This window comes from Pezoporus occidentalis, unplaced genomic scaffold, assembly GCF_034315485.1.
Source record: "Pezoporus occidentalis ecotype Australia unplaced genomic scaffold, CSIRO_AGI_Poc_V1 ctg207, whole genome shotgun sequence".
NCBI classification, from domain to species: Eukaryota; Metazoa; Chordata; class Aves; order Psittaciformes; family Psittacidae; genus Pezoporus; species Pezoporus occidentalis.
The window spans coordinates 87,340-113,935 of record NW_026913932.1 but is presented as its reverse complement, the minus strand read 5'-3'; the positions used below and the strand labels follow the sequence as shown (position 1 = coordinate 113,935).

Sequence of the window (26,596 nt, the reverse complement as noted above, 5' to 3'; positions counted from 1 at the left end):
GCACCCATGTCTGCAGAATCTGAGTCCTTTGCTTGCCAAAGGAGAGGCTCCCTCTATGCTAGTACAAGGTATTAAGGAGATGTATTTCCTTTTTTTTTCTTTTCTATTAAACTACACAAAGACTCGGTCAACCCAGCTTTTAATATTATTGGATCTGTACATCCCCTCCTTGTATGTTTCTTCCCAAGGTAAGAGATACAGACATGCTTGGTACCTTTCCAGCAAACAAGCAGACACCTCTCTGCTGCCTTTGTCAGACGAGCTTGTGCATTGTAGGAGTTGTGGGTGCAGTGCTGCAGGTGCACTTGGCTCCATCTGTGGATCCATGGCTGCAAACTGGCAGCTGCTACTCCTCGGTGTCCCTAAAGGGAGGTCTGTGGTCAGGCAGTGGGCTTTGTTGCAGGTGAATTAAGTCCTCAAGCCCCTGCAGCTACAGCTAGCCTGTGGGCAGCACAGCGATTGGGGTGTCACAGACTTAGCCAACTGAGGCAAAGGAAAATGAGTTAAAACTGAGGCTGGTAAAGCAAAGCAGTACAGCTTATTGTGGGTAGCCCATTGCTTGTGAATCCACTAGGTTGTGACAATCATTCCAACCTTTCAGGTTATCAGTGATTTTGTGAAAGTAAATAGTCTTGATCCATGAAGAGGAGATGTGTGGCACCTTAGTAAAGCATCCAGCTGAAGCCAAGCATTTAGGGTTAGGTCTGCTTGTGCCTTTACCTAGGCAAGTGGCAATTGACTACTTAGGTCATTATGCAGGACTTTTAGCATGTAAAGCATACGTGACTTCTCAGGGAGGGATATTTGCAATTGTTTCACTTATCCTAGTAAAGCTTTTGGAATAATCATGTGGTCACAAAGGCCAATGCAAAAAATGAGCCCCATTTTCCAACTGTGGTGTTTCTCACCTCTGTGGTTTACACTGAGACTTTGGCCTATTTCTCGCATTGTTGCTTCTTACCGGTGAGAACATCTTCCTAGTGATCCTTTAAAGATGATTTGCTCGTCTAATTAGTATTGATATATTTAGCATGTATGCACCTTTGTACCTCTTCATTAAAGCTAACAAATGTCAATAAAAGGCAGCTTTGTTTTAGAAAGAAAAAAAGGGGGAAGCTTTCTATAAACAGAGCTGTAGTCTTCGTGATGAATTGGGTGTAACCCTGGAGAGTGGCAGAGGTGAAACAGGCTGTCTGTTAAACAGGAAATGAGTTATTAACATTTTTTGTCCTACTGATCGTAATTATTCCTGCTGGCTGAAAAAAAATAAACACCCCTTGGTCTTTCTTTATTGTAGTTGCAGAATAAAATTTTAAGCTGTTTGTCATTCTGGCACTGTGTGGCTGAGCTGCTACTTTACTACTCCAAATTTTTATTTATTTTAATAAACTTAGATTAGAATTGTGACTCTTGCTTTCCTGGCAGTAACCTGCTTGTGCTCTGCATTCAGGGACAACCTTGCTTCAAACTGCTGTGGTGCCTGCATCTCCTATACGGTTGCATTCCTGGTTGCTGTGCTAGAGCCTGCAGTGCATAATTGTAAGAGGGCTACCCATCACGAATCTCAGCATCCTTCCTCATGGCTTACTGCACTACAGATAATTTTAATGGTTTTAATCCCTTTCAGCACACGTTAGCAGTAGTGCGTGGTGCTAATATTTGCTGCGCTGTCATTCAGTGTGGCAGTGGCCTATCTGCAGGTGTTCTCTCACTTACCTTTCTTGAACAAAAGATGTATTTTTCTTGCACACATGATGGCCTATATTTTTGGGGGACTATTTTGAAAGACATTAATTATATGCCTGACCTTTGGTGGTTTATTAATTGCACCCTTTATCAGCTTTTCTATGATCGCACCTGAGACTGAATGTCAGGTCATCCATGTTAGGCATGGGTCCTCCTGCTTTGCTCTTTTTGCATTACTGACATAATTGCAGCACAAGCTGCTTGAGAAGGTCTGAGAATGCTTAAAGAGGGAGGAAAAGCGGACCCAGTTTTAAGAGCATCCTGACTTTGCAATGTTCCTCTTCAGTGAGGGCTCAGCGTTGGTCTCCTGTGTCACTAGTGAACTTGGGAAATGCTTCTTCAGCGTTAAGCTATGCAGACATATGGATATATATGTTCCCTATCTGTGGAAACCAGAAATGTTTATTTACAAATATGGAACCCTTATTTTTGTTAAACACTAGCTTTCCATCTGTTGGAATAGAAAGCTTACAGCATCAGTTTTGTAAAGGCACTATTAGGATTTCTCTGGGTCACCAAATATGTAGTTATCCCTGCTAGCTTGGAATTCTTTTAATCTTCCCTTATTTTCTACATTTAACAACTTCTGTTTTATCCTGATGGCTATTTGCCCTTTTTTTTTTTTTTTAATAATACTGTGTTGCCTTCTTGCTATTGCCTTTCCTTCACCCCTGAAAACTGATCCATTTCAGACAAACGTGTTGGCTGTTTTGGCTTCCCAGATGATTTTACCAGAGAGGGAAGAAGTTCCATTTGACAAATCCCTTTTAAAAAAATCTCACCATTTTCTTATGCATCTTCGTCTGTTGTTTTTCCTAATCAGTGTCACTTAGTTTCCTTGGCTTTGAAATGCTAGCAAATGTTTATATACTTGGTGTATGCTGTGTTGATACTATATCATGCCTGTATTGTGGTTATAGAAATAAATGTAGTTATAAAATGGAGTATGGACACTAGTGATTGTTAACATGGTCGTGGTTATGTCTCTCTTGGAGGTACAGAAAACATAAGAGTGGTCGTAAGCAGTTTTGGTTGGGGTCATCACATGTGGAAGAGTATCCAGGTGTTTGCTTATGTTGTGTGTACAGTTCTTACACTGTGTTTTACTTTGCTCATGTTTTTTATACTCATTCTTTCTAAATGCCTGTGTAGGGAAAATAAGGAGCTATTACTATCTCATTAGAAAATCTACACTGCTTTTCTGGGAAAGTTATGCAGAGGATTCTGCCTAGAATGAAAAGGAAGGTGTCTGGGGATAGCAATTGGGAATTACTCAAATACATGTCAGTAGAGTTGCCATTTCTGAGATGTAAGTATGCATTGCCAAGTCCCTTAAACATCAATGTCTGAAGCAGTGCATGTATTTTCTGTTACTACATACCATGTTTCAGAGGAGAAGGCTCCCGTGTTTGTGAAATATTGTCCAGCCCCTGGCACCACGTGTGGTAGCAGGATGCAACCTGGAGGATGGCCAAGCCCTTTTGATGTCCAAAGATTTTTAGTCTTCTACATCTGTGAGAAGAAAGCGTATGAGAGTATAAATCTGAGGAGTTAACTGCAAAATGCAGAACTGAGGTTAATGCCACTGACATGGTCACAGGAGAGCCCCTTTGTGCAGAGAGACATGTATATCAATCATATAGTGATAGCATACAGTCTGTCCCATTCTTGTACACTCATTCATGGAACAAGGGCTTCATTGCCAAAATCTTATCAAATGAAACAGTCTTCATGTTTGCAGATAACGTTTCATGGGTGGTGATCTGGGAAAGACTCTTGCTATGCCACCATCTGTAAGGAAAAGCGCAGAGAAACAGTGAAAGATGCCCCTAGTAAGACTGAAGCGTTTCTGCACTTTTTCCAGCTGGCACTTCTTAACCGTGTAGGAGTACAGGACAAAAATGAAGTAAAACAAAAGCACCCCCCGAAGAACAAAGGACCCAAAAAAGCATGACCTGTTTGGGAGGAAATCCTGCCCTTCCACCATCTTGCAGCTGCAGGTGGCAAATTGCCAGCATCTTCTAAATATGACTCTTTGACCTGAGGCTAAGTGACATGCTTTCTGTTCTTGCTCTTCTATGACAATGGAGAAGGTTTCTGAGCTGTAATCAAAGAATGTTACAGTTGGGTGGCAAAGATAGCTATTTCATTAGCATTTGGAACTTCCAACAGTGCAGCCAGATATGCAGTTGTATTGGTGAGCATGGTATTACCAGGAACCGTTTAGAGAGAGAAATGTGGCTAAGGCTGTCTTATAACAAGTGTGCTGTTGACCCAATGCTTTTGAGTGTCCAACACTAGCTCTGAGGCAAACCCAAGCTCCTTGTGCAGCATCTGCTTCTGAACTTCTTGTATCTTATAGTCATCAGATAAGACAAACAGGACTGCCTTACAGTGGACTGTTTTACCAAAGGAAAATCTGGTACATCTGGAGTTATCAATGTTCTGTTTTCTTCTTAGCCTCCTCATTTTGCCCCTGCAAACTTGGCAGGACGATTGGAAACCACATCAAAGTGGGAGCAGGCAGTGTAACTATTCCAGGTAGACCTGCCTGTTTCACCAGGCATGGTCTAACTTAGTCTTGGATAGATGCTACATGGTACCACTTGCCACAGTTAGATCCTGCTGCTACTGTCTGGCTTGCTAACGCTGAAGGAACCCTGGGGATATGTGCTGGTGAACTTCCTGTCCTTTGCATACTTTCCTAGGAGGTTTTTTTAATGACTTCTGTTCAGAGTGCTGCTTGCCACTGAGGCTCCAAGAGGAGGGTGATTTGGGTGTCTGGACCTGCTGTAGAATCCCCATACACAGACCTTGAGTGACAGTCTGATGTCCTCTGTAACAGCATATAGAAATCCTGATGTCTTCCCTTTTCTGTTGCCAAGCTTTTGCTTTGGTGTTGTTTCCACAGAGGGACTCTCATGATTCTGAATCTGCTGTAAGCTGTCAGTAACAGGACACACCAACACAGCTGGCTTGTGCCAGCCACCACTGATGACAGCAGACACCTCTCAACAGTTATGATGTTAGCTGATGGGTCTCTAACTTCTGTCCTACCAGTCCTCAAATGTGACTTTTTTTGCCAGGCATGTTCCTATTGCAGTATTCTCCAACTATCAGTTAAAATAAATAAATAAGCAATCTCACCCATTTTTCTTTCTTCTACTTTTTTTGAATTGTCATTATTTTAAAGGGTCATAGCAGAAGCAGTCTTGCCTTCCATATTCCCTGAAAGTTTCTCTCCAGCTTCCAAATCCGTTTCAGATATTGTTTGGTGAGATCTGAGAACTATAGGCAGATATTGTGCACCAGTCTGTATTTACAGCCATTCCAGCTGACTAGCAACATGTGTAGACTGTTTCCTTGGATGAGGTGCAGGAAGCAGTGAACTGCTGAGATGTCTTCTGAATGAAGAATTACTGGGCAGCCATTAGACTTAATTTTAATTGAAATGCTTGACCTGTGCATCATGGACGCAGTCTTGCTTTTACAGCCTTCCACTTTGTGTTTATGACTGCATCTTTCTCCGGAGGCCGACTCCTTCTGGCTTTGTTACTAGTTACTGGTAAATCTTTTCTGAGATGCCAGGGCATGCTGCATTGCAGTGCCATCAGCATATGCACCTTGACAGCAAATCCGCTTCTTTTTGTAAAATACATTGACTGTTGCATCTATTCCTTGCTCTTCCTTTTGGTGGCTGTCACAGCACTGAAGCTGAATGGATGATGCCCAGGCGCAAGTGTTGAGGGTATGAGGGTGGAAGAGACCATGGACACTCTTAAGCGCTCTTACAAAGTCTGGGTCTTGCAGCTCCCCAGATACTCACAGATCCACAGCTAGTTCCTGCTTGGAGAGGTTTGCAGTGGGGTTAAACAGGAGGTCTGCAGCAGGAACTCTGCTCTGCTTTGCTCTCCTTTGTATGCTCCAAGGGCTGGGCTGGAGGAAAGATGGTCAGTGTGACTGTATGGTCTCACTTCAGGCTTACAGGGTTGTCAAGTTTACAGAGCAACTCTGGCTTTGGGTGTTTCTCCTTAGTAAAACACCAAAACAATTTACTGAAAAAGTAAATACCTTAATATTGCAAGTAAAGAATTGTAACAGGAGTATGATTTTTTTTTTTTGCAGTAAGGTTAAACTTAAATTGCATTTTTTAGTATGTATATCTTGGTTTAAATGCAGTATTAGGTATCAGCAGAGTTATTTACACGCAGGGATTAAATGGCTGAGACTTTTATTTCTTTAATTGCTTTAAAATTGTAAAGGAGTTTGAGGTTTCTTGTTGCTTAGAGGAGTAGCAAGAAGGGCATTCTTGTAGCAGTGGCAGTCTGGCTGTCGGAAATGTTGGAAGTGCAGCTGAATAATATATGTAGATTTAAAAGAATCATTTTCTTGGTTTTATAAGTTTTATTAGCTGGTCTGTGCTCATCACATTGCATTTAGCAGATAATGGTTTTGCATATTTTGTCTCTTAAATCAGTGAGCAGTGATAAGCATATCAACAGTTCCTGGTCTATATGCTGAGGTATGGCATGGAGTCTGTTCAGACTAGGCGGGAGTGGAGGCCCTCTGTGCCGTATCCAAAGGCAGAAACTCAATCCCAGGAAACACCCCACAGGTGGCAGCAGCCCTGCTGCCGTCCTGACGAAGGTTTGATAAAATTCCAGTGTGGATACTCTCAGAGCGAGCTGGCACGTGTCGCTGCTGCGCACAAACCTGCCTCAGAACGTGGCCGGCTGCTTTTTGCCTCACTCATGCCAGGTTTTTGGAGGCTTTGCTTCGAAGTCCCACCAAAAGCCATGGCTAAAAGCATCTCGCAACATGCTGGGGCTGGTGGTGCTGCCGAGCACCCTGGCCGCTGACAGCCGTGCCACTCCTCCAGCTGCCAAGATCCACTGCTGAAACTGTACTTTTTTATCAGGTCATGTTTGTGTCTGGCAAAGATTTGTAGACACAACATCATTAACAGCAGCGCATATTTTCACAAGATTTACCTCTTCAACACTTTTTCCAAGTTAGTAAATCATAGCTTCTTTAATGTCCTGCTGGCTGTGTGAAAAACAGGAATTTATGTAACAAGCTCCAGGCCGCAAACCTTTTCCTGTTAGGAAAATTTTTTTTGCATTGCTGGCAGCGTTAGGAGACAGCTCTGTTACTCAAAGAGCGACCTCAGATGTCCTCAGTACAATAATACCAGATTATAACATTTTTGATGACTAAGGAATAGCAGTAATTTCTTAAATATTTAACTCTTCTGGTGCAGAGAAGAGGGAACCAAGCCTTAGCACAGTATTTTCTCTGCCGGTGTGTTTTGTGTGTTTGATACACCTATTTTGATAGTAAACAGTGGGCCTGAGCCAACTGGGTATGTTTACAAAATACTGTAAAAAAAAAAAAAAAAGAGAATGAACTGGTGCAGGAGGTTTTTTAATCAAGAGAACAACTTTCTTGCGACATTTCTAGAGCTGGACTTGGGTCAGCTGGGGATTCGGCTGTGGCCCTTGAGTGAAAACAACAAGCTGCGCCAGGGCGGCCTCACAAGGCTTCTTGGTCAGCCCTCGGGGCCACGGGCAAGTCCAAAGATAGATGTTTTGGGTTTACCCTCCCAATGTGTGAGCTGCACCTGATGAATACACAATTTCAAGGCCTTCCCTGCTGCTCTGTAGTAGATAGAGGATGAGATTTTGATGGCAGGGTTACGTGCAGTGAAGATGTGCATTCCTACTTTAATTAGTTAATATGAGAATGGCTTCCTTTCTAAATTGAGTAAGGAAGCACTCAAATCATCACTGGTGTTTGTTTTACTGGGATAGTTTATTAAAGATGGTTCTTTGGAGGGGAAGGAGATGTTGGAAAGACTCTGAGGTTAGGCACATGGTTTCACTTCTTGTGCTGGTTGAACACCAAGCTAGTTGAACATGAGGCCATGTTGTGGCATCTTCTGCTGTCAAAGAGCGCTTTGTGCCCCTGTTTGGGGTGAAGCTGCTATCCTGTGGGGGTAGTCCCAGAACACTGCTGCCTGGCTGCCCTCATCTGCAAAAGGACTCCTCTTCAACCCCAGAATAACCTTTCCTGTTGAGCTCTGTAGATGGCCAGGCCTTCATTGGATGGTTGGCTTCCTGTAGTCCACAACGTGTCATGGCCCTTGCAGGTTGTTTGAGCCTGTTGTCCCTGGTTTGAGCTGGGCACCATGAGATGACTGGTTTCACCTGGCATGCCTCCTTATGGTCTTTGCTCCTGTTCTTCTGTCAGCTGGATGTGTAAGCAATGCGGAAAGATGGGCATCTTTGAGAAAGCAAATGTACACAGGAGAATGGGTAGAGAAGGTGAAGGAAGATATTTCTGGAGATGCTGCTGTCACAGGGTTGGGAAATACAGCAAAAGCAGCCAGAGCAGTGGCTGTGTCCCTTGTCCTCTGGTTTGACTCTTAAGGCATGCAAAGTGCCATGAGCTGTATCATCTTAGTTTGGTGTTGTAGTGTGTCCAGGGTGTCAGATTAAAAACATAATTAATAAGAAAATTAAGATAGAATGGGAGGAGGAAGGTAGGAAAACAGGGAAGATGGAACTTTTGATTGTCTTGATGTGCTACCAGGGGTTTTGTAGATCTGGCAGCCATTTAGTGTTCTGAGATAAATGGCCTGATGGTCAGGATCAACTTTACTACTGCTTTCTAGAAAGTCTTTCTGGTTTTGCTCCCCTAAATTTATTTTTAAGACAACATGCTAAGAAATGATTATGAATGGAGGCCAGCTGCTGGCTCACTAATTTCTCTGCCACTGAGGTCTCATTTCTGGTTTACTTATTTTATGCGTTGTTTCGTGTTTCCCTCCTACTTGCTCTACATGAATTGCAGTCCCAGCACAGACCATAGGTCCCCATGTAGACTGTGCTACCATCCCACCACCTTCCTACCAATGTGTATGGATGCCTATTTCAGCACTCCTTGAGACTGAGACCTTTTGTTAGCAATTATGTCAAAATATAGGACAGCTTTTCTGTTGATACAGTGTTCTTTACATGTGCTCAGCAGAAAATTACATGAAGAAAAAAGTGTTTATCTACAGCTTGGTAATGCAAAGGGTAGTCTCTTATTAACAGGTCAACCTGTGGGCTTGGAGTTTTGATTTTGAGATTTTTTTCTTTTTTGTTTTTGTATGTAAGAACAAAACATGAAGCTTGTGACTGAGGAGATAATGAAAAGCTTCAGTACCTCTGGTCAGTCTTGGCACAAGGTATCTTGTGCCCTCTGGTATTAGAAGAATCAACTTCACATATTAAAATGTTAATTTTGAAAGAGAGAGATGGTTTTCAGACTGAGATTTTAAATGCAATTTTGTCTATTTTTTTTTGTCTGTTTGCATTCCTTTCTCCCTTATGATTTCTTAGGTAATTTGTCATGTTTATTTATAAAACTTGGAACTTAATCCTCAACTGATTTTCTATATATGTTTTCTCACGTAACACAAATAATATAAACCTTACTAATGCTCAGTGGCAATAATCACAGGCTGGCATGTTTGCAGGGTTTTAGGGATGTGCAATGTGAAAACCTAATGTAAGGACCATAGAACTAGATCTAGCATTCCTGAACTTCATGTAAAATAATGAAAAATAAGTAAATCCCTAAATGCAATCAAGTTCATTTGTTAGAGTGAAGCTGTTAATGAGATCTTCAGTCATCTCCTTGGCCTTCTAGTATATTTTGTCTCCTTTATGAGGAATTTGTATTTCAAACCAGCTCCTTCAGTGTTTAACTTTTTATAGTGCCAGATGTGATTGGGCCACGTGACAGTCAAACTGACATAGCAACTCACTGCAAGCTCATGTCAGCCAGTTCTGAGTGGTGAGCTGATAAAAGATATTTCCAGATAGGCATGGTTTTCCATTTCATGATTAGGCCTATGTTTTCTAACAAAATTAAAACATATTTGGAGTGACAAATATTTAGTATGTCATAAAAGATGCGTGTTTTTTCTATTTCTTACACCTTATTTTGTTTTTCAGAATTCAATCCGTCACAACCTGTCTCTGCACAGCAAGTTCATCAGAGTGCAGAATGAAGGAACAGGGAAGAGTTCCTGGTGGATGCTCAATCCTGAAGGAGGAAAGAGTGGCAAATCTCCTAGGAGGCGAGCGGCGTCCATGGATAACAACAGCAAGTTTGCCAAAAGCAGAGGCAGAGCTGCCAAGAAAAAAGCATCCCTTCAGTCTGGTCAAGAGGGAAATAGTGACAGCCCTGGATCGCAGTTCTCAAAGTGGCCTGCAAGCCCCAGCTCTCACAGTAACGATGACTTTGATAACTGGAGTACATTTCGACCTAGAACTAGCTCTAATGCTAGTACGATTAGTGGAAGACTTTCTCCTATTTTGCCAGAACAAGATGACCTTGGAGATGGGGATGTGCACTCCATGGTATACCCATCACCAGCCACCAAAATGACTTCTACTCTACCCAGCCTTTCAGAGATGAGTAATTCTGAGAACATGGAAAATCTTTTGGATAACCTTAATCTCTTGTCACCTAATACGTCAATGACTGTGTCAACCCAGTCTTCATCTGCTACCCTGATGCAGCAAACACCAGGTTACTCTTTCGCATCCTCAACCACAAGTATAGGTTCACCAAATCCAGACTACAGGAAATTCACGTATGCTCAAGCTAGCATGAACTCTTTGCCCCAGATTCCTATGCAGACTCTTCAAGACAGTAAATCAAGCTATGGATCGATGAGCCAATTTAACTGTCCCGCAGGGCTTCTGAAGGAGCTACTGACTTCCGATTCTCCACCGCACAATGATATCTTGGCATCGGTAGATACTGGTGTTTCCCAGGCTGGTGGCAGGGGGCTGGGCCAAAATGTGCTGATGGTTGCTAACTCAGTGATGCCAACTTATGGCAGTCAACCACCCCACAACAAAATGATGAACCCTAACACCCGCCCTCACCAAGGACATAACCAGCCAACACCTGCAGTTAATGGTCGTGCCTTGTCACACACAGTGAACACGATGTCACATACATCAGGTCTAAATCGCTTGTCGACAGTGAAGACTTCGTTACAAGTGCCTATGAGTCACCCAATGCAGATGAATGCTATGAACCCGTACGCCCCTGTTAGCAGTTGCAATGGCTACGGAAGGGTGGGAATTGTTTCCCTCCACCAGGAGAAGCTTCCCAGTGACTTAGATGACATGTTAATTGAACGGTTGGACTGTGACATGGAGTCGATTATCCGTAATGACCTTATGGATGGAGAAACATTAGATTTTAACTTTGACAGTGTATTGCCTAACCAAAGTTTTCAGCACAGCGTAAAGACAACCACACACAGTTGGGTGTCAGGCTAGGATGTAGTAGGAGGTAAGCTGTGCTTTTTATAATAAATCTGAAAACCACTAAAGGGAAAAGAGATGTCAAAATGCATAAAATCAGGGTGTCTTCTGTGTTGGCATGTGAAGTGCCTTTATTAATCAGTCACTTTCCAGCCCTTTGTTAGTTTCCACCGGTGCATTAGGATTGCCATGTACCAACTGCTGTTACTTCATGTGGAGCACTAATATTTTGCCATTAATACTTTAAACAAAAAAATTGCTGGTAGCTAGCAATTGCTGAATACTTTTTTTCCCCACCATTTAAGGTAACTTAAAGCTAGTTTTAGCATATTTTAATAGATTTAATCTTTTGGTGTGAGTGTTAATTTGTTCTTTTTGTTGTTTTTTTCTTTCTTCCCAGGCTACGGTTAAATTCTCCAGACTTGTCTGACAGCAGGAACTGAGAAAAGCAGTACAAAGATGTCCTTCACCTTCCTTTTTAATTTTCTTGACAAAGCTGTGCGCTTGCACTAGCTTCTCTTGGGGGTCTTTTTTTTTTTGTCTTTTTTCTTCCTTTCGTCAGAGTTGGCAGCAGACAGAGTATTTTCCTGTACAGGATATTTGCCCAAGATTTGCAGGTTATGTGCTGCTGTAGATAAGAACTGTGCCATTGGAAATTTCATTACTCTGAAGTGCCAAATTCACTACACCATGTAATCACAGCAAAGACTCTTACTTACATCATGTTGTGCTTTCGGTTTTGTACAGTATGATCTGTAGAAGAAGAATGGTTTTTTAAGACTATCTGTTTTGGTCCAAGAAAAATTTATAAACTTTTGTAAGAATACTGTGATGATCTCATGCCCTAAGTAAGTTTAACCTTCATTGATGTTACCTGTGTTTTGATGAATTGAGATAACTGTGGACTTGCCTTGCAGCAGTATAAACTGCATTATTTTACTCAAATTTGCCACACATTTCATATGGGAACAGAATAGCCTGTTAAATATGATCCTAATAAACTCACTTACTATTCAAAGCAAACAGTAGGTTAAATGCCATTTGATAAGTTACCTGTATTCATGTAAATTTATGCAAGAATATATCTGGATTTCATTGTCAGACTAATGACTATTGTTGGACTTAAGATAATTTTTGGAATACTTTCCAAGCTATTTTTCTTATAGTTAAAGTCTACTTTTGTTACATAGGCAACCTAAAAAAGATAAAAAATATCTGAGATCTGGCAGCATTCATAACCTCTTCATTTTGTACAGTATTTTAACTGGATTAAGTACATGTTTTTATAAATTTCCCTAGCACTTGGGAGTGCTAATAAAGGAAAAGCTTAATAAGGATCTTGAATACAAAACATTTCTGTCCCTTTTTTGTTGTGTGATGTATAAATATAGACAACTTTATGTTTAGGAAATATTTAATCATTTTTATATATGCATTTTTAGAAATGTCATCTGCTTCTACTATCATTTTAACTCTGACTACCACAAAGTGTTAAGTATTCATTGTTAGATGCTTGTACAATGCTTCACATTTATATTTATTTCATGGAGGTCTCATAATGTTTGTGCACTCAAGAGCAGGACCTTTTGGAGAAATTCCTCATTTTATTTGTATATTATTATCAATTTTAGTAAAATTGATGACAAAATTGTAATTTGTCTTAATTAGCGCTAGGTTTAAGGTTTGTTGGTGTTCCTGTTGTCAAGCAGTACATTTGAAGAGGCAAAAATGCTACTTTTGAGTGGGATACTAAAACTTCTGTCATGCCCTGTTGCAGGACAAAATATTAGTTAGTTTTTTTTTTACATAAGAAAGATAAAGTAAGTTGTGAAGCTATACAAATAGGTGAGTTTGAGGGTAGGGGCGAGCATTAATGACAGAGGCCTTGTTCCTGTGGGAAAACCTGGTCTTGCTGGAATAGGCACGCTGACAGCTACCTGAGTGTTTTCAGGATTGGGTCTCGAATAAATGGTTTCTGATTTTTTGACGTTGCACAGTGCAATTTTCATGGAGGTGTGGATAAGAGGCCTCATCTGTGTTTTCACTGGTTGCTAAACACCACTGTGTTAGTGAAATCCTTGGAGCTTTTTTATGCAGTGACAGGATGAACATCTTTTGTGCTAGGACTGGTTGTTGTGAAGAAGGGGAGAAATAAATATTTTTCCATTGATTTTTCTTTTGTCTACATAACCCACAATTGGAAAACATTCTAATTGAAACTTATCTTCCCTGTAGTGATGGCATATGGTGGAGAAAGAAATGGGATGTGCCAAGAAAATTAAGTTTAGTAACAAGCCATATATTTAATGATCCTGTTATGACTTTCCTAAGGCTCTGCAATGTATTATTGATGTGCTAGCATTTAGCTCCCTTTTGGCTTATATCACTACCAATTACAGCTGATCCTGCTTTTTTACATATCCTACTACAGTTGTCAGCAGTTCCAGAGGCTGATGTTGAGCTGTCCTGTGATACAGGTCTTCCCCAGCATGAAACTGGTCTTTGTACTTTGTTGAGCAAAATGAAATACTCTTATTGCTGAAGCCTCAATGAAGCTGCCTGCTTTCACAGGCAAGTATCTCTAGTAGCATCTTCACCATCGAATTCATAGTGTCTGAAATGTGACGAGAAATCCTGGCAGTGGAGCAAGCAAGAGGGCTCACATATGAGTTTCTGGAGATCCATCTTTCTGCTGCATGTACAAAAATGTTTGTTCCTAAATGGGCTCTGATATGCATAGGGCAAAGCAGTTGTAAAATTCACCTCTGCATGCAAAGCAAGCATCTTAATACTAAACTCCATGGGGTTACAGCTGAACATGCTACATTTAACAATATACCTCCTGGTTTTTATTTACTGCTACTGTATAACTTCCTGTATAGAGGTATTTTCTTAATTCCCTTTTATAATTATGAATAACCTGAATGTAGCTGTTCCTTAATTACAACAGTTTGCAGGAAGCCCCTTTAAGTATTGTGAGAAAGCAGTTGTAGATAATCACAGGTTTGGGCTGTGTGGTCATTTTTTTGTTTGTTTTGGTTTCATTTTTCCTTGTTTTCTTTCTTTCTTTTTTTTTTTTGTTTGTGCCATTCTAATATTTTGCAGTTGTAATTCTGGAATACTGTGAAGTCTGGTGAAGAGGCATGTTGTCGGCCTTGAAAACAAACATTATGTGACCTCAAATAATAAATCCTTTTTCAGTAAAAGTACCAAGTTTCTGGAGTAACTTAGTTTGTCAGAATTGTTGTAAATGATTGGTTTGTGAATTGTGCAGATGATCTTACCTATGCAGCCTTGTTTTTGACTTTTCTCTGGTTTGTACTGTTATTAAAAGTTTATTGTATTATAGAGCTGTTCAGATATTTTAAATATAAAGATGTATTGTTTCCATAATATAGCTATATGATATATGTTTAGGTAGTAGATGCATTAATTGGAAAGCTCTGCTTTGATAAACTGACAATTTGCCTACACTTCTAAGCAAAAGTTATATTGCTTATTATTGGCTTAAGTCAACAGAGCATCCCTAAGAAGAGAAGTTAAAATTGGACCAATTATAAAACAGTATAAAATTTGCACTTGTTAAACCACTGGATGTATGTTAGTACTTTTTTATTTTTTTACTGATTTGAAATTCCTATTTTCATGGTGAAATTGCTAGGATCCTTAATTTATGACTGATTTTAAATAAGGTATTCTCATTATTATTATTTTGGTAATCATAATGTAAAATGAAGCATGGTTTATGCAAGCAAAAAAAGCAAATTACTCGGCGTTAAAACTGGCCTCCTTTTTTGAGGGTGTTCCACAAACCAGCAATATCGAGAGATTGGCATGTACATACTGCTAGTTCTATTTGCGAATGGTGTGACAGCTCTTCAACGCTTCACTGCTCTGACTTAGTCACATTGCAGGATTAAAATTCATACGTGGATATTTTCAGCAAAAGTGCCTGATGTACTTCTACAGACACACGAGAACAATCCCTGACAGTTTGTTGTATAAAGCCATAAATGTATATAAATTATGTTTAAAAAGTTTTGTGTCCTTTCTTGTATGCAGAGAATGAGATTTGTACCAGGATTCTACTTGTGATTAGTAATCCTTCTACTCCGACTTTGTTGTAATGACTTTCCTTACAGCGTAATCTTTTTAATGATGATGATGATCATTATCCGTTTGGACAATCCTGATGGCATTAGCAATTTTATATGGAAAAATACTTCATGGTACCAAGTCTTGCCTGGCAAGATGATACCATATTAATGAGCAAACACTAACTGCAGAATAGTTAACAAATTTTCCATTACTTGCTATGAAGGAATTTCTCTCTCTTGGCATTGCTTCTGGAATTGGAACCGTAGCAGGTACAGGAACCTAATAGGGCTGTGTTACCAGTGTTTTATCAACATAATGTGCTAAAAGTAACTTGTTTACAAGTCTTTGAGACTAAACGCAAGAAGAATCCATGCCTGACTTGTAGGCCTTGCTGTGTAGAGATGCTTTGTTACTGGAAGCTGCGTTAGGCAGCATCAGACCGTGTTGCCAGTGCTTCGAGAAGCGTAGTTCAGAGAAAATGACAAAAAAACTCCTGAAATCTTTTCAGAATGGGTATTTGTAAGTATAAGCTCTTAATAAAATTGCTATGACATGAGATGTTAATTAGTGTATCAGAATGTTATGTAATACATTGTTAAAGAAGGAGAGGAAAAAAAACCACCAAGGGACGCTGACATACTTCAAACCACAGGAAAGAATTAGTCATTTAGTCCAAATTGCATGTTAGATCCTAATGCTGTTAAATGTGGGAGAGCACGGGCTTGGGAGAGACACCTTTCTCTTCCCACCACTCCCCCTGTTAAGGTGAGACAGTTCATGAAGTCCTCTCATCCTTCTTGTCTTCCATTTTCTCTTCTTGCCTTCCTCTGCCGTTCCTGCCTTCCTGAAGTACATACCTTTTCTTGGAGTAAGAGTTTTTCATTTGCCAAACACTTGGTCTATATAGGCCAGCCTGCATGGTGCTGCTCCTTTCACAGTCGTGCTTTACACTGCAACAGCAGGAGTGCTGATGTGAGTACAGAAAGGAGGAATGTCTAATTTTATATTTTTTCCCTTTTTTTTTTTTAATTTAGATTGTGTTTCAAAACAGAGCTGAAAGAAAGGAGAAGAGGCTGCCAAAACAGACAGCCAATAACACCCACGCCACAGTAGTCTTGTGAGGCCCAGATCCCTGCTTGCCTGCAGGTGGGGAGGGAGAGGAGTGGCTTTAGATGAGAGAGAGCAGGCTTTAGATGAATTGCTGGCAAAAATGCTAGTTTGATCTTAAAGTGAGCAGAGGTAGACCTAAAGAGCATGAAAGAATACATTGTGAATAAAAATAGAAACATTTAAAGATATTTTTAAAATAATTCCCCCTTGTACTTTGCAGTTCCATCTTTATTTTAGCTAAGCTCTTATTTTTTTTTGTAATTCAGCGTTCATTTCTGAAAGGTTTTTGCACATTAGGGGAAGCTGAGGATATCTTCACATTTTGGAAAGCCTGATTTCTGGAATCGGAAGGGTGTAAGTTCCAAAGATACTCTCTTTGGGTGTTCGTGAAGCCGTTGTTGGAAAGGATGCACATCTGATTGGTACATGACTAGTTATTGCTGTCAGGAGAGAAAGTCAAAGCTTGACTCTTGGGAAGGGGCTAGCTAGCATTTATGCCAATCTGTCACCAAGGGATTTGAATCTGCTGATCAAGGACCGAAACTTCAAAGCATCTTTGTGCTTTGAGTCAGTTCGGCATCAATGTAATAAACATGTTTTTGTGCAGAAACATCAACTATTATGTCAGTTGATAATCCAATTAAAAATACAAATAACATTAGATGTCGTGGCCCTTTGTTGTGCAGCTGGTGTGCAAAGATGGATTTTCTGAAGATCCTCAGAAGGAATAGCTTGCACTGATCAGTGTCTGTGGTTATGCCCACTGCTGGAATTGCATGCAAATCCTTGTTCATTAGTCAGTGATGTTTTGCTTGGGGTAATGTTCTGGCATGTGCCAAAATGATAGCTAAAATGAGGAGGCAGGAACAGCGCCCCATCTTATTTTGTGTTTTTCTACTTGCTGTTGGACCCTGGGGCATTCAGAAATTTTGCATGTACTTTTTTGCAAGTAAACTTCTTGTGTGGGTGTTTATCACTGAGATAATGGGAAAAGGTGTGAGGGCTTCGTGCAGTACAAGGAGGAGCACTGCAGGAAGCTTCTGATGGCTATAATAGGGCTGTGGAGCAAAGAATTGTACCAAGAGCTCATTCATAACTTGGAACTGCAACATTTTACATCCTTGCTTTGTGCTCATCGATCATTGCTCATGCCATCCTTAAATGAAGAGGCCTTTCCAAGCGAAGTAAGTGTTGGTCTTTTCTCCCAAGTAACAAGCGACAGGACAAGAGGAAATGGCCGCAAATTGCACCAGGGGAGGTTCAGATGGAATATTAGGAAAAATTTCTTTGCCAAAAAGATTGTCAAGCATTGGGACAGGCTGCCCAGGGAAGTGGGTGAGTCCCCATCACTGGATGTATTTAAAAGATGTTGTAGATGTGGCATTTAGGGACATGGTTTTATGGTGGACTTGGCAGTGTTAGGTTAAAGGTTGGACTTCATCTTAAAGGTCCTTTCCAACCTAGACAACACTAATATTCTATGGTTGCATTTTTTTCTCAGTTCCCTAGAGCGATGCCACCTGAGCAGGCAATTGCCCAGATCTTGCACATGAGTTTTGCTGGGTTTAACTGTGGAACTGTGTTTGGCAGGGATATCTACATTTTTTTGGAAATATTCCATCTGCTTAGATTTTACTGAAGTCAGAGGAGTTCATGGAAAAGTCCGTTATAGAAGTACATGTATGTGCATTGGAACGGGAGAAATTCTGCAGGTATGAGCTGCTTCTAGGATGCCAAAGCAAGAAAAGTGATTGCTTTGAAGGGCAAAGGAAGCTGGGGTAAGGGCTCCGTGTAGCAAAAAATAGCTTCATTTCTCTTTGATTTTGAAGTTGTGTCCGGTAGCAGTCACAGACAGCACAATGTCCTTGCCTGATATGTTGCTTGGGTCTTTCTGACCAGGTGAAAACAAGTGACAAGCTGTGAAAGCCTGTGAGAACTGGAGTTTCATTTCAGGAGTCCAAATAAGTTACCACTTCCTGCTCCTCCCTTTCTTTCCACTTCATCCCATCAATTTGCAGCACTTGAGAAGAGTGTTAGTGTTTGGGTTTTATTTTTAGTATCTTTCCACCCTGCTCAGAGGAGCTGAGCTAGGCAATGTCCTCTGTCCTTATTTCATCCCCGGTGACAACGGCTAAGGAGGTTCTTTGCCTCTTCCTCCTCTCTCAGCCTGTACAGCAGACCTCTCAATGCCCAAATGAGACCCAAAGCCAAAGCTTATTTACCCTGTGGATGGCCCCAGGAGCCCTATGAGGTGGGAAGGTTCATCTGCCTGAGGCTCTCCTGCTGGGCAACTTCTAAATTGAAAATAGTCCTGGGATGGCAGGGTAAGTCCTGGGAAAGCGGCTTGTCTTGGAGCCATGCAGCTGCTCCACCATGGCCCTATCCCACTCTGCTTCAGCCTCCTTTAACCCTTCCACTGAGCCTTGTTGGTGTGCAAGGCAAGGCTTTCACAGGAAGCCTTTCTGAGCAGCTCTTCCCTCAGCCCAGACGTCCCATTCTGCCACACGCAAACTGCTGGTGTAAGCCCATGTGTCTGGAAGTTTATGTTCAGCATAAAATAAGTGAAGGCTTCCTGCCTACAGACTCCCTCAGCAGCTTTAGTCTTCATCCTAGTGGTCTTGGTGTGGTAGGTACAGAAAGACAAGAGCCTGCTGGTGATTGAGCAGCATGCTAGGCAGATGGGGCTAGTATTGACTCCAGAAATAACATTGAATAATAATATTCAATATAATTATATTGAATGTGCTGGACTCCAGCATAACTGCTAGGGAACCTGTTGCTTAAACAGGACTTCTTGCCAGATAAGTTAAAAAAATGGTGTACTGGTCTTTGCAAGAGGTGGTAGCACAGTCGAAAGAGGTGTGTTTGACTTCCACACCGGGTAACTTCACAGAACATGTAAAATGGACTCAGCATGGAGTGACTGTGAGGACAGAGTGGCTGTGTCCCTGCTGAAGAGAGCTGTGCTTCACAAATGGGGCTAAGTCAGCAAGCATGGACACAAGTGATCAGTGTAATCTGTTTGGGCTTTCAGTGGCTTCAGTAATTTTCCTCACTGAGTTCCTGGGACAACAGGGATTTAATGGACATCCTCAGTGCCTACAAGCCATTCAAGTGCAAGTAGCACTTGTCTTTTCCAAACTAGGGAAGCTACCATTGCCTACCCCCATGGACCTGTGCTGCTCAATGAGTTTAAACAACGATCAGCAGAAGCAGTTGACGACCTGAATTGCTGAGTGCACCATTATACAGCATAGTGAAATATCAGGCTGTGCCAAGAGCTTCGGCAGGGTTTCAGCATATTTTGTGCCTAGCTGATAAACCTGCAGATATGATTAAGTGTTGGTAAATGTGAAATAATGCACAAGGGAGAGGGGGAAAGTGAGTTTAGTGCATATGGATGCATAATGAACCCTGGATGATGTGCTATCACCATGAGAAAGATCTTGGACTTGTTGGAAGGTTTTTTTTTGAGGTCTCAGCTCACAATTAGCTGTGGGCAAAAAGAATAGAAATAAGAGTAGGAGAAGAGAATGGAAAACCTCTGTTGTACTACTGCTTGCATGCAAATTGCACCTGTATCAAAAATATTACATGTTGTTTGGCTTTCAAAGAGAGTATTGCAGGGCTATTAAGAGCAGAGCAGAGACTAAATAGAAAGGATGAGTGAGGGTGGGTATAGATGAGTGAGGTGATAGAGGTTTGTAAAATTTTGGATGCTGTGGAGAAGGTGAATAGGAAACGATTAATCAGTATTTCTTGTGACACAACTGGGGACACTCAATGAAATGTTTGGGCAGCAGGTTTAAGACAAAAAAGAGGAAGTACTTTTTCACACAGTTCACAATTAAAATTTGGAACTCATTGCAGCGGGATGTTGTGGAGGCCAAGAGTAAAAATGAATTCAAAAAAGGATTATACAAATTAACAGAACATAGGTCCATTAGTAGCTATTAAATACAGTGGTCCAGATGTGGCTTCTAGCTCAGGAAGTCTGTAAAGGGCCACTTGCTGGAAGCTTGGAGCGTGTACCATGGAAGGATTACTCAGTCTGTGACCCATTCCTTATGCTCTTCTCTCCTACTCTTCCGCTGCGGGCCACTTTGAGGGACTGGACATTAGCATAAGTGTACCTTAGATCTGACCTTACAAGGGTAGTCTTCAGATTCTTAGTTATGCTCGGAATAGGTGCAGTCAGAAACAACTGCCCAGCAAGCTTCTATGAGGAAGTTTCAAACATCCATGTGTCCGTTTCCAGTTCTCTGTCAGTGGTCATGGACTTGCTATCTCTCTATTGAGAGTCTCATTTGGTACCTTTCACTGGGAGGCATCAACTGAGATTACGGTCTACACTGTAATAAGATGTAATGTAACAAATGCAAAATACCTGTTTAGATTTGTAAGCTTTTAGGGGAGAAAAAATGTGCACAAGGAAGGCAGAGCAGGGAGAAACAAAATCTCTGTTCTCCTCAAGTAGCTCTTTCCTAGCAGCTCTATGGAGGCTATGCTGAGGGCAGGATAAGTGCATTACAAATTCAATCCTCCCTCCCACACCCATGACTATGGCACTACGTTTTTTGCTTTTGTTGTCAGGTAAAGGGTTAAAGTCATTCATATGTGGGCATGTGAAAGCCTTTCAAAGAGAGTCAACAGTAATACTGGACAGTGAGCATAACAGAAGCGGTCTAGAAGTAATTGTGTGTCAGTGGTAGCAGTTTCTCCACTGCTGACTGCTGAGGTCAGCCAAAAAAGAAATGTGTGTGAAATATGCAGTTTTATCTCTTTCTGAGTATTATTATGATGTAGGGTGGAGTTCTAGTGGAGGACAGAACAACATTTTCTTGCCAGATCAGTAGTATGAGCTCTTTCCTTTGTATGTTACCAGAATGACACCAGGCTTGTTACCTCACCATAACCGATTAAGAAATGCTGACCTAAAGATGAAGGAAAGGTAAGGTTTGTTATCATGCCTGTAGCTGAGATAGCCCATTATAGGACTTCATGTGAAGAGACACTGAATAGACATTGCAACTGAGTCTTGGATGCCAGCAGCTATAAATACTGTGTGAGAGTGAATTTATGCTGTAGCGCATCAGTCAACATGCAGGAAATCACAGGTTTCACTGAAGTGTTGAAAACATAATGCTAATGGACTACCATATGTATTGCAAACGTAGCTTTCTTTCCTTGGATCTGTATCCAAAGCTGCTTTCTCTGTGAAGCTTTGAAATGTGAAGTCTGATCAATGCTGACTCTTCTCAAAGCATTCAAAAAGAATTTTTAAGAAAGCTGTCACCTCTGTATGTTCCCCTTCAAGAACCAGTGGTTATTTTCTCTAAATTTCCACCATTAAAAAAAAAATGGAGATATCCAAACCTTCATAAATGCAACCTGTAAGTTGTTTAAATTAACTTACTATTTGGTACTTCAACTGACTGAAACCTGGACTTTTAAATGTATTTCAAATTAAATAATAGAGAACCATATGTTTTATAAAGCACTGGTTAGGCTTTATTATTAAGCAGATCCATTCCCTTTTCCCTGTTTTTCCCACCCACCTTCTTATTGGCAGTAGGTTTGACAATGACTTGGTGACACCCAAATCATGGGTGCAATGTTAAGAGACCAGGCATCCAGAGCTCCTTCTTGTTTATGTTGGCATCTGTTATAATTTAGCAGCTTCTCTTCTGCTCGCTTTTATTAATAGTGCTTGCAAGGTGTGAAGCACTTTCCAAACATGGTGAAAATATTCATATTTCTGAAAAAGCTTGCAACTGAGAATTTGTAGTAAGCAATGACTTTGTATGCTGCTTTTGAGAGCTGCTATACCTTTCCTCAAAATTTCCTAGTTTGTCCTGAACCCTGTTTTGACTGCATTAGCCATTAGCAACCTTAAGACGTGTTGAGGTCATTATGAGAGCTTCGGGAAGCTCTCTGCTTCTCACTCCAGAAGCTGTGCAGATACTTGTTGCAAATGCAAAGTGAAACATGTGAGCCTACTCCCTCTGAATAAACTTAATTCTGAGGTGATTTGTATCAACTTTTCTTTCTTTCTTTTCTTTTTTTTTTTTGTCTTATTTTCTCACGTGCAATGGTCTGGTGGTATTTACACTGTCATTTATTGCAGCTCTGTGGTAAGTGGTAACTTCTATCAAGCAGAAGCTGTGACTTCTTGCACCTTTGCCCATGTAAAGGGAACCCACAATCTAGCTGACTGTGATAGCTCCCTTATTTATCACATTTCTATGCATCCTCATAATTTGACTGAGGAAGGCCTCATAATTCCCTAGTTTAAGAGGCAATTGCATACCAATGTTACAGTTGCCTTTTGCACATTAGTTAAACTGAGTGATGATACAAAGCTGTTTCTGGCAGCCAAGGGGATGAAATCCAGCTGGCAGACCTGCTGCCTTGGGGTCCCAGTCAGGCAGTCCTGCTCACTGCGTTTCTGGTGCTGCTGTGCTAATTGCTGGAATGTGGCTCCTACCCACAGTGCAAGGGGGGAGCATGAACTCTGTCTGGCAAAGGAAGGCTTGCCTAGCCCACTGAAGAACCCTTGGCTGCCCCCAGCTCCAAATGCTGCTCTGCTTAGCTAAGTTGCTCCTGCAACTTGGGTTGCTGCACACCAAGAGACCTGAGCCCTCCCTGGTGATGGCTGCATGAAGTGAGTGTTCCTTGCAGGGTTCACAATGGCATTGATCTTCTGTTTCCTTTTGAAGAATTTAGTTTACCCACTTGGAAAACACTCATCAAAGGTAGAAGGTAGGATGGTCTCTGATTCCGCACATTCAGGTTCTTAGAGGCTTTGGTGGTGCAGACATAATATATTGTGCTCAGCAGCTGCAAGAGTAGCTTCTTACTTCAGTGGTGCTGGAAACCATGTGAAGACAGCATCTGTGTTTAGTTGGGGTGCTCTCTATCTGTTGAAAAAATAACCCACTTCTCTAGGGGACATTTTTAAGGGAGTACTGTTTTAAAACTTCAAGTGTGATTTTTAAAGGTCAAGATGCATTTGCCATGTTCAAAAGTTATTTGCTTATTACTCAGATGAGAATGGATTTTGATATAGTGGTAGGAACAGGTTTAATGAGAAGGGAGGTGATTTTTGAGTTATTTGTCTAAAGAAAAAAACATGGTTCTGGTCAGTGAATTCAAATTAAAAAGAAAGTAATCTGTATTTCTTCATGCTCTTTTGTATTTCATAGAATCATAGAATAGTTAGGGTTGAAAAGGACTTTAAGATCATCTAGTTCCATTCCCCCTGCCATGGGCAGGGACACCTCACACCAAACCATGCCACCCAAGGCTCTGTCCAACCTGGCCTTGAACACTGCCAGGGATGGAGCATTCACAGCCTCCCTCAGCAACCCATTCCAGTGCCTCACCACGCTTACAGTAAGGAACTTCCTCCTTATATCCAATCTAAACTTCCCCTGTTTAAGTTTTAACCCATTACCCCTTGTCCTGTCACTACAGTCCCTAATGAACAGTCCCTCCCCAGCATCCCTATAGGCCCCCTTCAGATACTGGAAGGCTGCTACGAGGTCTCCACGCAGCCTTCTCTTCTCCAGGCTGAACAGCCCCAACTTCCTCAGCCTGTCTTCATACGGGAGGTGCTCCAGTCCCCTGATCATCCTCGTGGCCCTTCTCTGGACTTGTTCCAACAGTTCCATGTCCTTTTTATGTTGAGGACACCAGAACTGCACACAATACTCCAGGTGAGGTCTCACAAGAGCAGAGTAGAGGGGCAGGATCACCTCCTTCGACCTGCTGGTCACGCTCCTTTTGATGCAGCCCAGGATACGGTTGGCTTTCTGTGCTGCGAGTGCACACTGAAGCCGGCTCATGTTCATTTTCTCATTGGCCAACACCCCCAAGTCCTTCTCCACAGGGCTGCTCTGAATCTCTTCTCTGCCCAATCTGTAGCTGTGCCTGGAATTGCTCCGACCTGGGTATAGGACCTTGCTCTTGGCATGGATAAACTTCATGAGGTTGGCATCAGACTATAACCCGAAGCATGTCTTTTGGGTTATAAACAAGTCTGAAACACATTTTACCTCTATATTTGAATAAGGCGTTATCACATTGGTGTGGAGAAATAGTCAACTTGTTTTTAGTGTGATACAGTTCAAAAGAAACTGTGGGGCACTGATATAAGCATAGTCCTTGAAAGGAAACTGTAACGTGGGGCACAGATATAAGCATAGTACTTGACAGATGACAGAAATCAAGGGGTGCTAGTCTTTCTGTGTACCTGTTTTCTATCACATTCCTCTGGTCCTCCCCTCTTTGAAGAGATTTATACTGCTATTTATCAGCACTGTATATTGCAGAACAGGGCCCCACTGGGCTGGGTGTTGGAAAAACCTAGCTCCAGGAAATCATCTCTGATTTGCAGCCTTTATTGTCTTTGTGGTGAAAAGGTAAGCAGGGAGGGAAAAGGGAAAACAAAGAAATGTATTGAGTAGCATGATGGCCACGAGTGTTATGGTACAAGTCTTTCATGTGTTTAGCAAGAGAGAAGCTAAGGGGAAAGAAAACCAAAGCATGTGAGTTGCAGAAAGGAGTGGAGGGAAATGAAATGGGACTGGGGAGGAGAGGTAAGCGGCAGGTGGAAAAAGAAATGGAAAAGAGCAGACTCGGTTGCTGGTCAATGCAGAACAGAGAGAGCTGGGGAGAGTTACAAGGGTTTCAAACCAGTGGCTGGGCAGGACATTCCTCGTCTGAGAGTTAGTGTGGTGCAGAGAGCCAGCAAAAGTTGCTGGGAGACCATGATCTCAGTCACATGTCCAGGCAAAGCAGCTTCTCAGCCAGTATGTCCTATGTGGCAGTGTGTGCTCTTTATGCCAAAGTAACACAAACCAATGAGCTTAATGGAATTATTCATAGTAATATAATAAACGGAGTGTATTAACAGTCCTGTATAAAATGAATTGTCTAAACTATGGAGAGTGTTTGGCCACCAGGCTGCTGGAATCCATGGATGCCCAGCTCCTGGAGGTGTCATTAATGGTATTTGTGGGGCTAATGAGGTGTGAACCATGAAAGTGAGCACATTGTCAGTTGCTGTGAGAGTCTGGCACCAGCTAGAGCCATTCTCAGTGCAAGTGTGGTACCACTACAATCATAATGAGGCAGATGGCCATGGGAATGGAGAGTATTCAGAACTAAAAGAGGTCTTTGAAAGACAAAATGTTGCCTGAATCCCTAGGGCTACAAGCAGGGATAAATCTTTGGTTTTGTTTCCAAGACATCAAATCTGTTCTAAATACATCTTTGGTTGCTATATCAGCTTCTATCATCACCTATTGCTCACAGGGTCAGGGTGAAGCAGATGAATTTGTAGCATCTAGGTAGACAGTCTCAAGAAAACAGTAGATGCATACACACCTCAAAGACCTGTTGTCAGGGCTGTGTGTGGGGCTGCTTTTCTGCTCATCTTTAGGGAAACAGGAAATGGGATTCATGTAGCAAGTGCTGAGTTTTGGGATGGGGCTATTAGTGGTCTGTGCAAAATGACATTCACCTACAAAAACAAACAGTGGAGACGCCTTTCTGCTTCAGCCAAACCCAACACTGTCTCTGGCTCCACATGTTGGTGACTGCTGAGTGTAAGAGACTTCAGCTACTTGTCCTGGCCCATTTGCTGACCATGCAGGACTCAGAGAAACCAGCTCAGGGAGCTGATTCAGCCAAAAAATAACTTGCCAGAAAAGAAGTCTTGGGAATTACGGAGCTGGAAAAGAGCAGATGTGGTTAAGAGATGGAGCTACACCAGGTCAGCATTTCCTCCAAAGCAAGGCACAGGGAAACCCAGGCATTAACATGCAGCCTTAGAAGCACGTGCTGAGACCTACACCAGTGACTGTGCTTGTGAACACAAGTGACAGAGAGCACTGGCCAGACAAGAAAGTTTTCATTGTTGTGACAGCCCCAGAGGACTGAACTTTAAAAATCACATGCCTATTGCATTTCTTTCCTCTGCAAAGCCAGATCCATTTGATTAAGAGAACTCCAAACAGTGCTCCTGGTCTAGAAGCTTTGGAGTCAGTTCTTCTTTTTATCTTTTTACCAGCCTATTTCAGTTGAGACTGAGCTGGCTGGAAGTTAAACAAAAGCTGAGACCTTAAAGCTGAAACACAGTTGTAGGTTTAGCAGCTTGAATTTTCTAATGAATGCAGCCAGCCCTGTCTGACTTGGGGTCTAAACTGACTCCGGGCATGGAAACTCCCCAGTCTGAAGTCTTCACAGTTTAACCCTCTAGAGAAACTAGTAGAAACTAACTTACACATACTTTATAGTATAGAAGG

At 41.7% G+C, this 26,596-nt stretch overlaps 1 protein-coding gene across 1 annotated transcript in view; it reads left to right on the top strand.

The window, feature by feature from the left end:
- The window catches only part of FOXO1 (forkhead box O1), a 64,901-nt gene extending 49,161 nt beyond the window's left edge, over positions 1 to 15,740 (top strand). The window contains exons 2-3 of the mRNA XM_062618913.1: positions 9,750 to 11,106; positions 11,479 to 15,740. Coding sequence (XP_062474897.1) covers positions 9,750 to 11,093 — 1,344 coding nt within the window. The 3' untranslated portion in view covers positions 11,094 to 11,106; positions 11,479 to 15,740. The remainder of the gene's footprint in view (positions 1 to 9,749; positions 11,107 to 11,478) is intronic.
- The last annotated feature ends 10,856 nt before the right edge of the window (positions 15,741 to 26,596 follow it).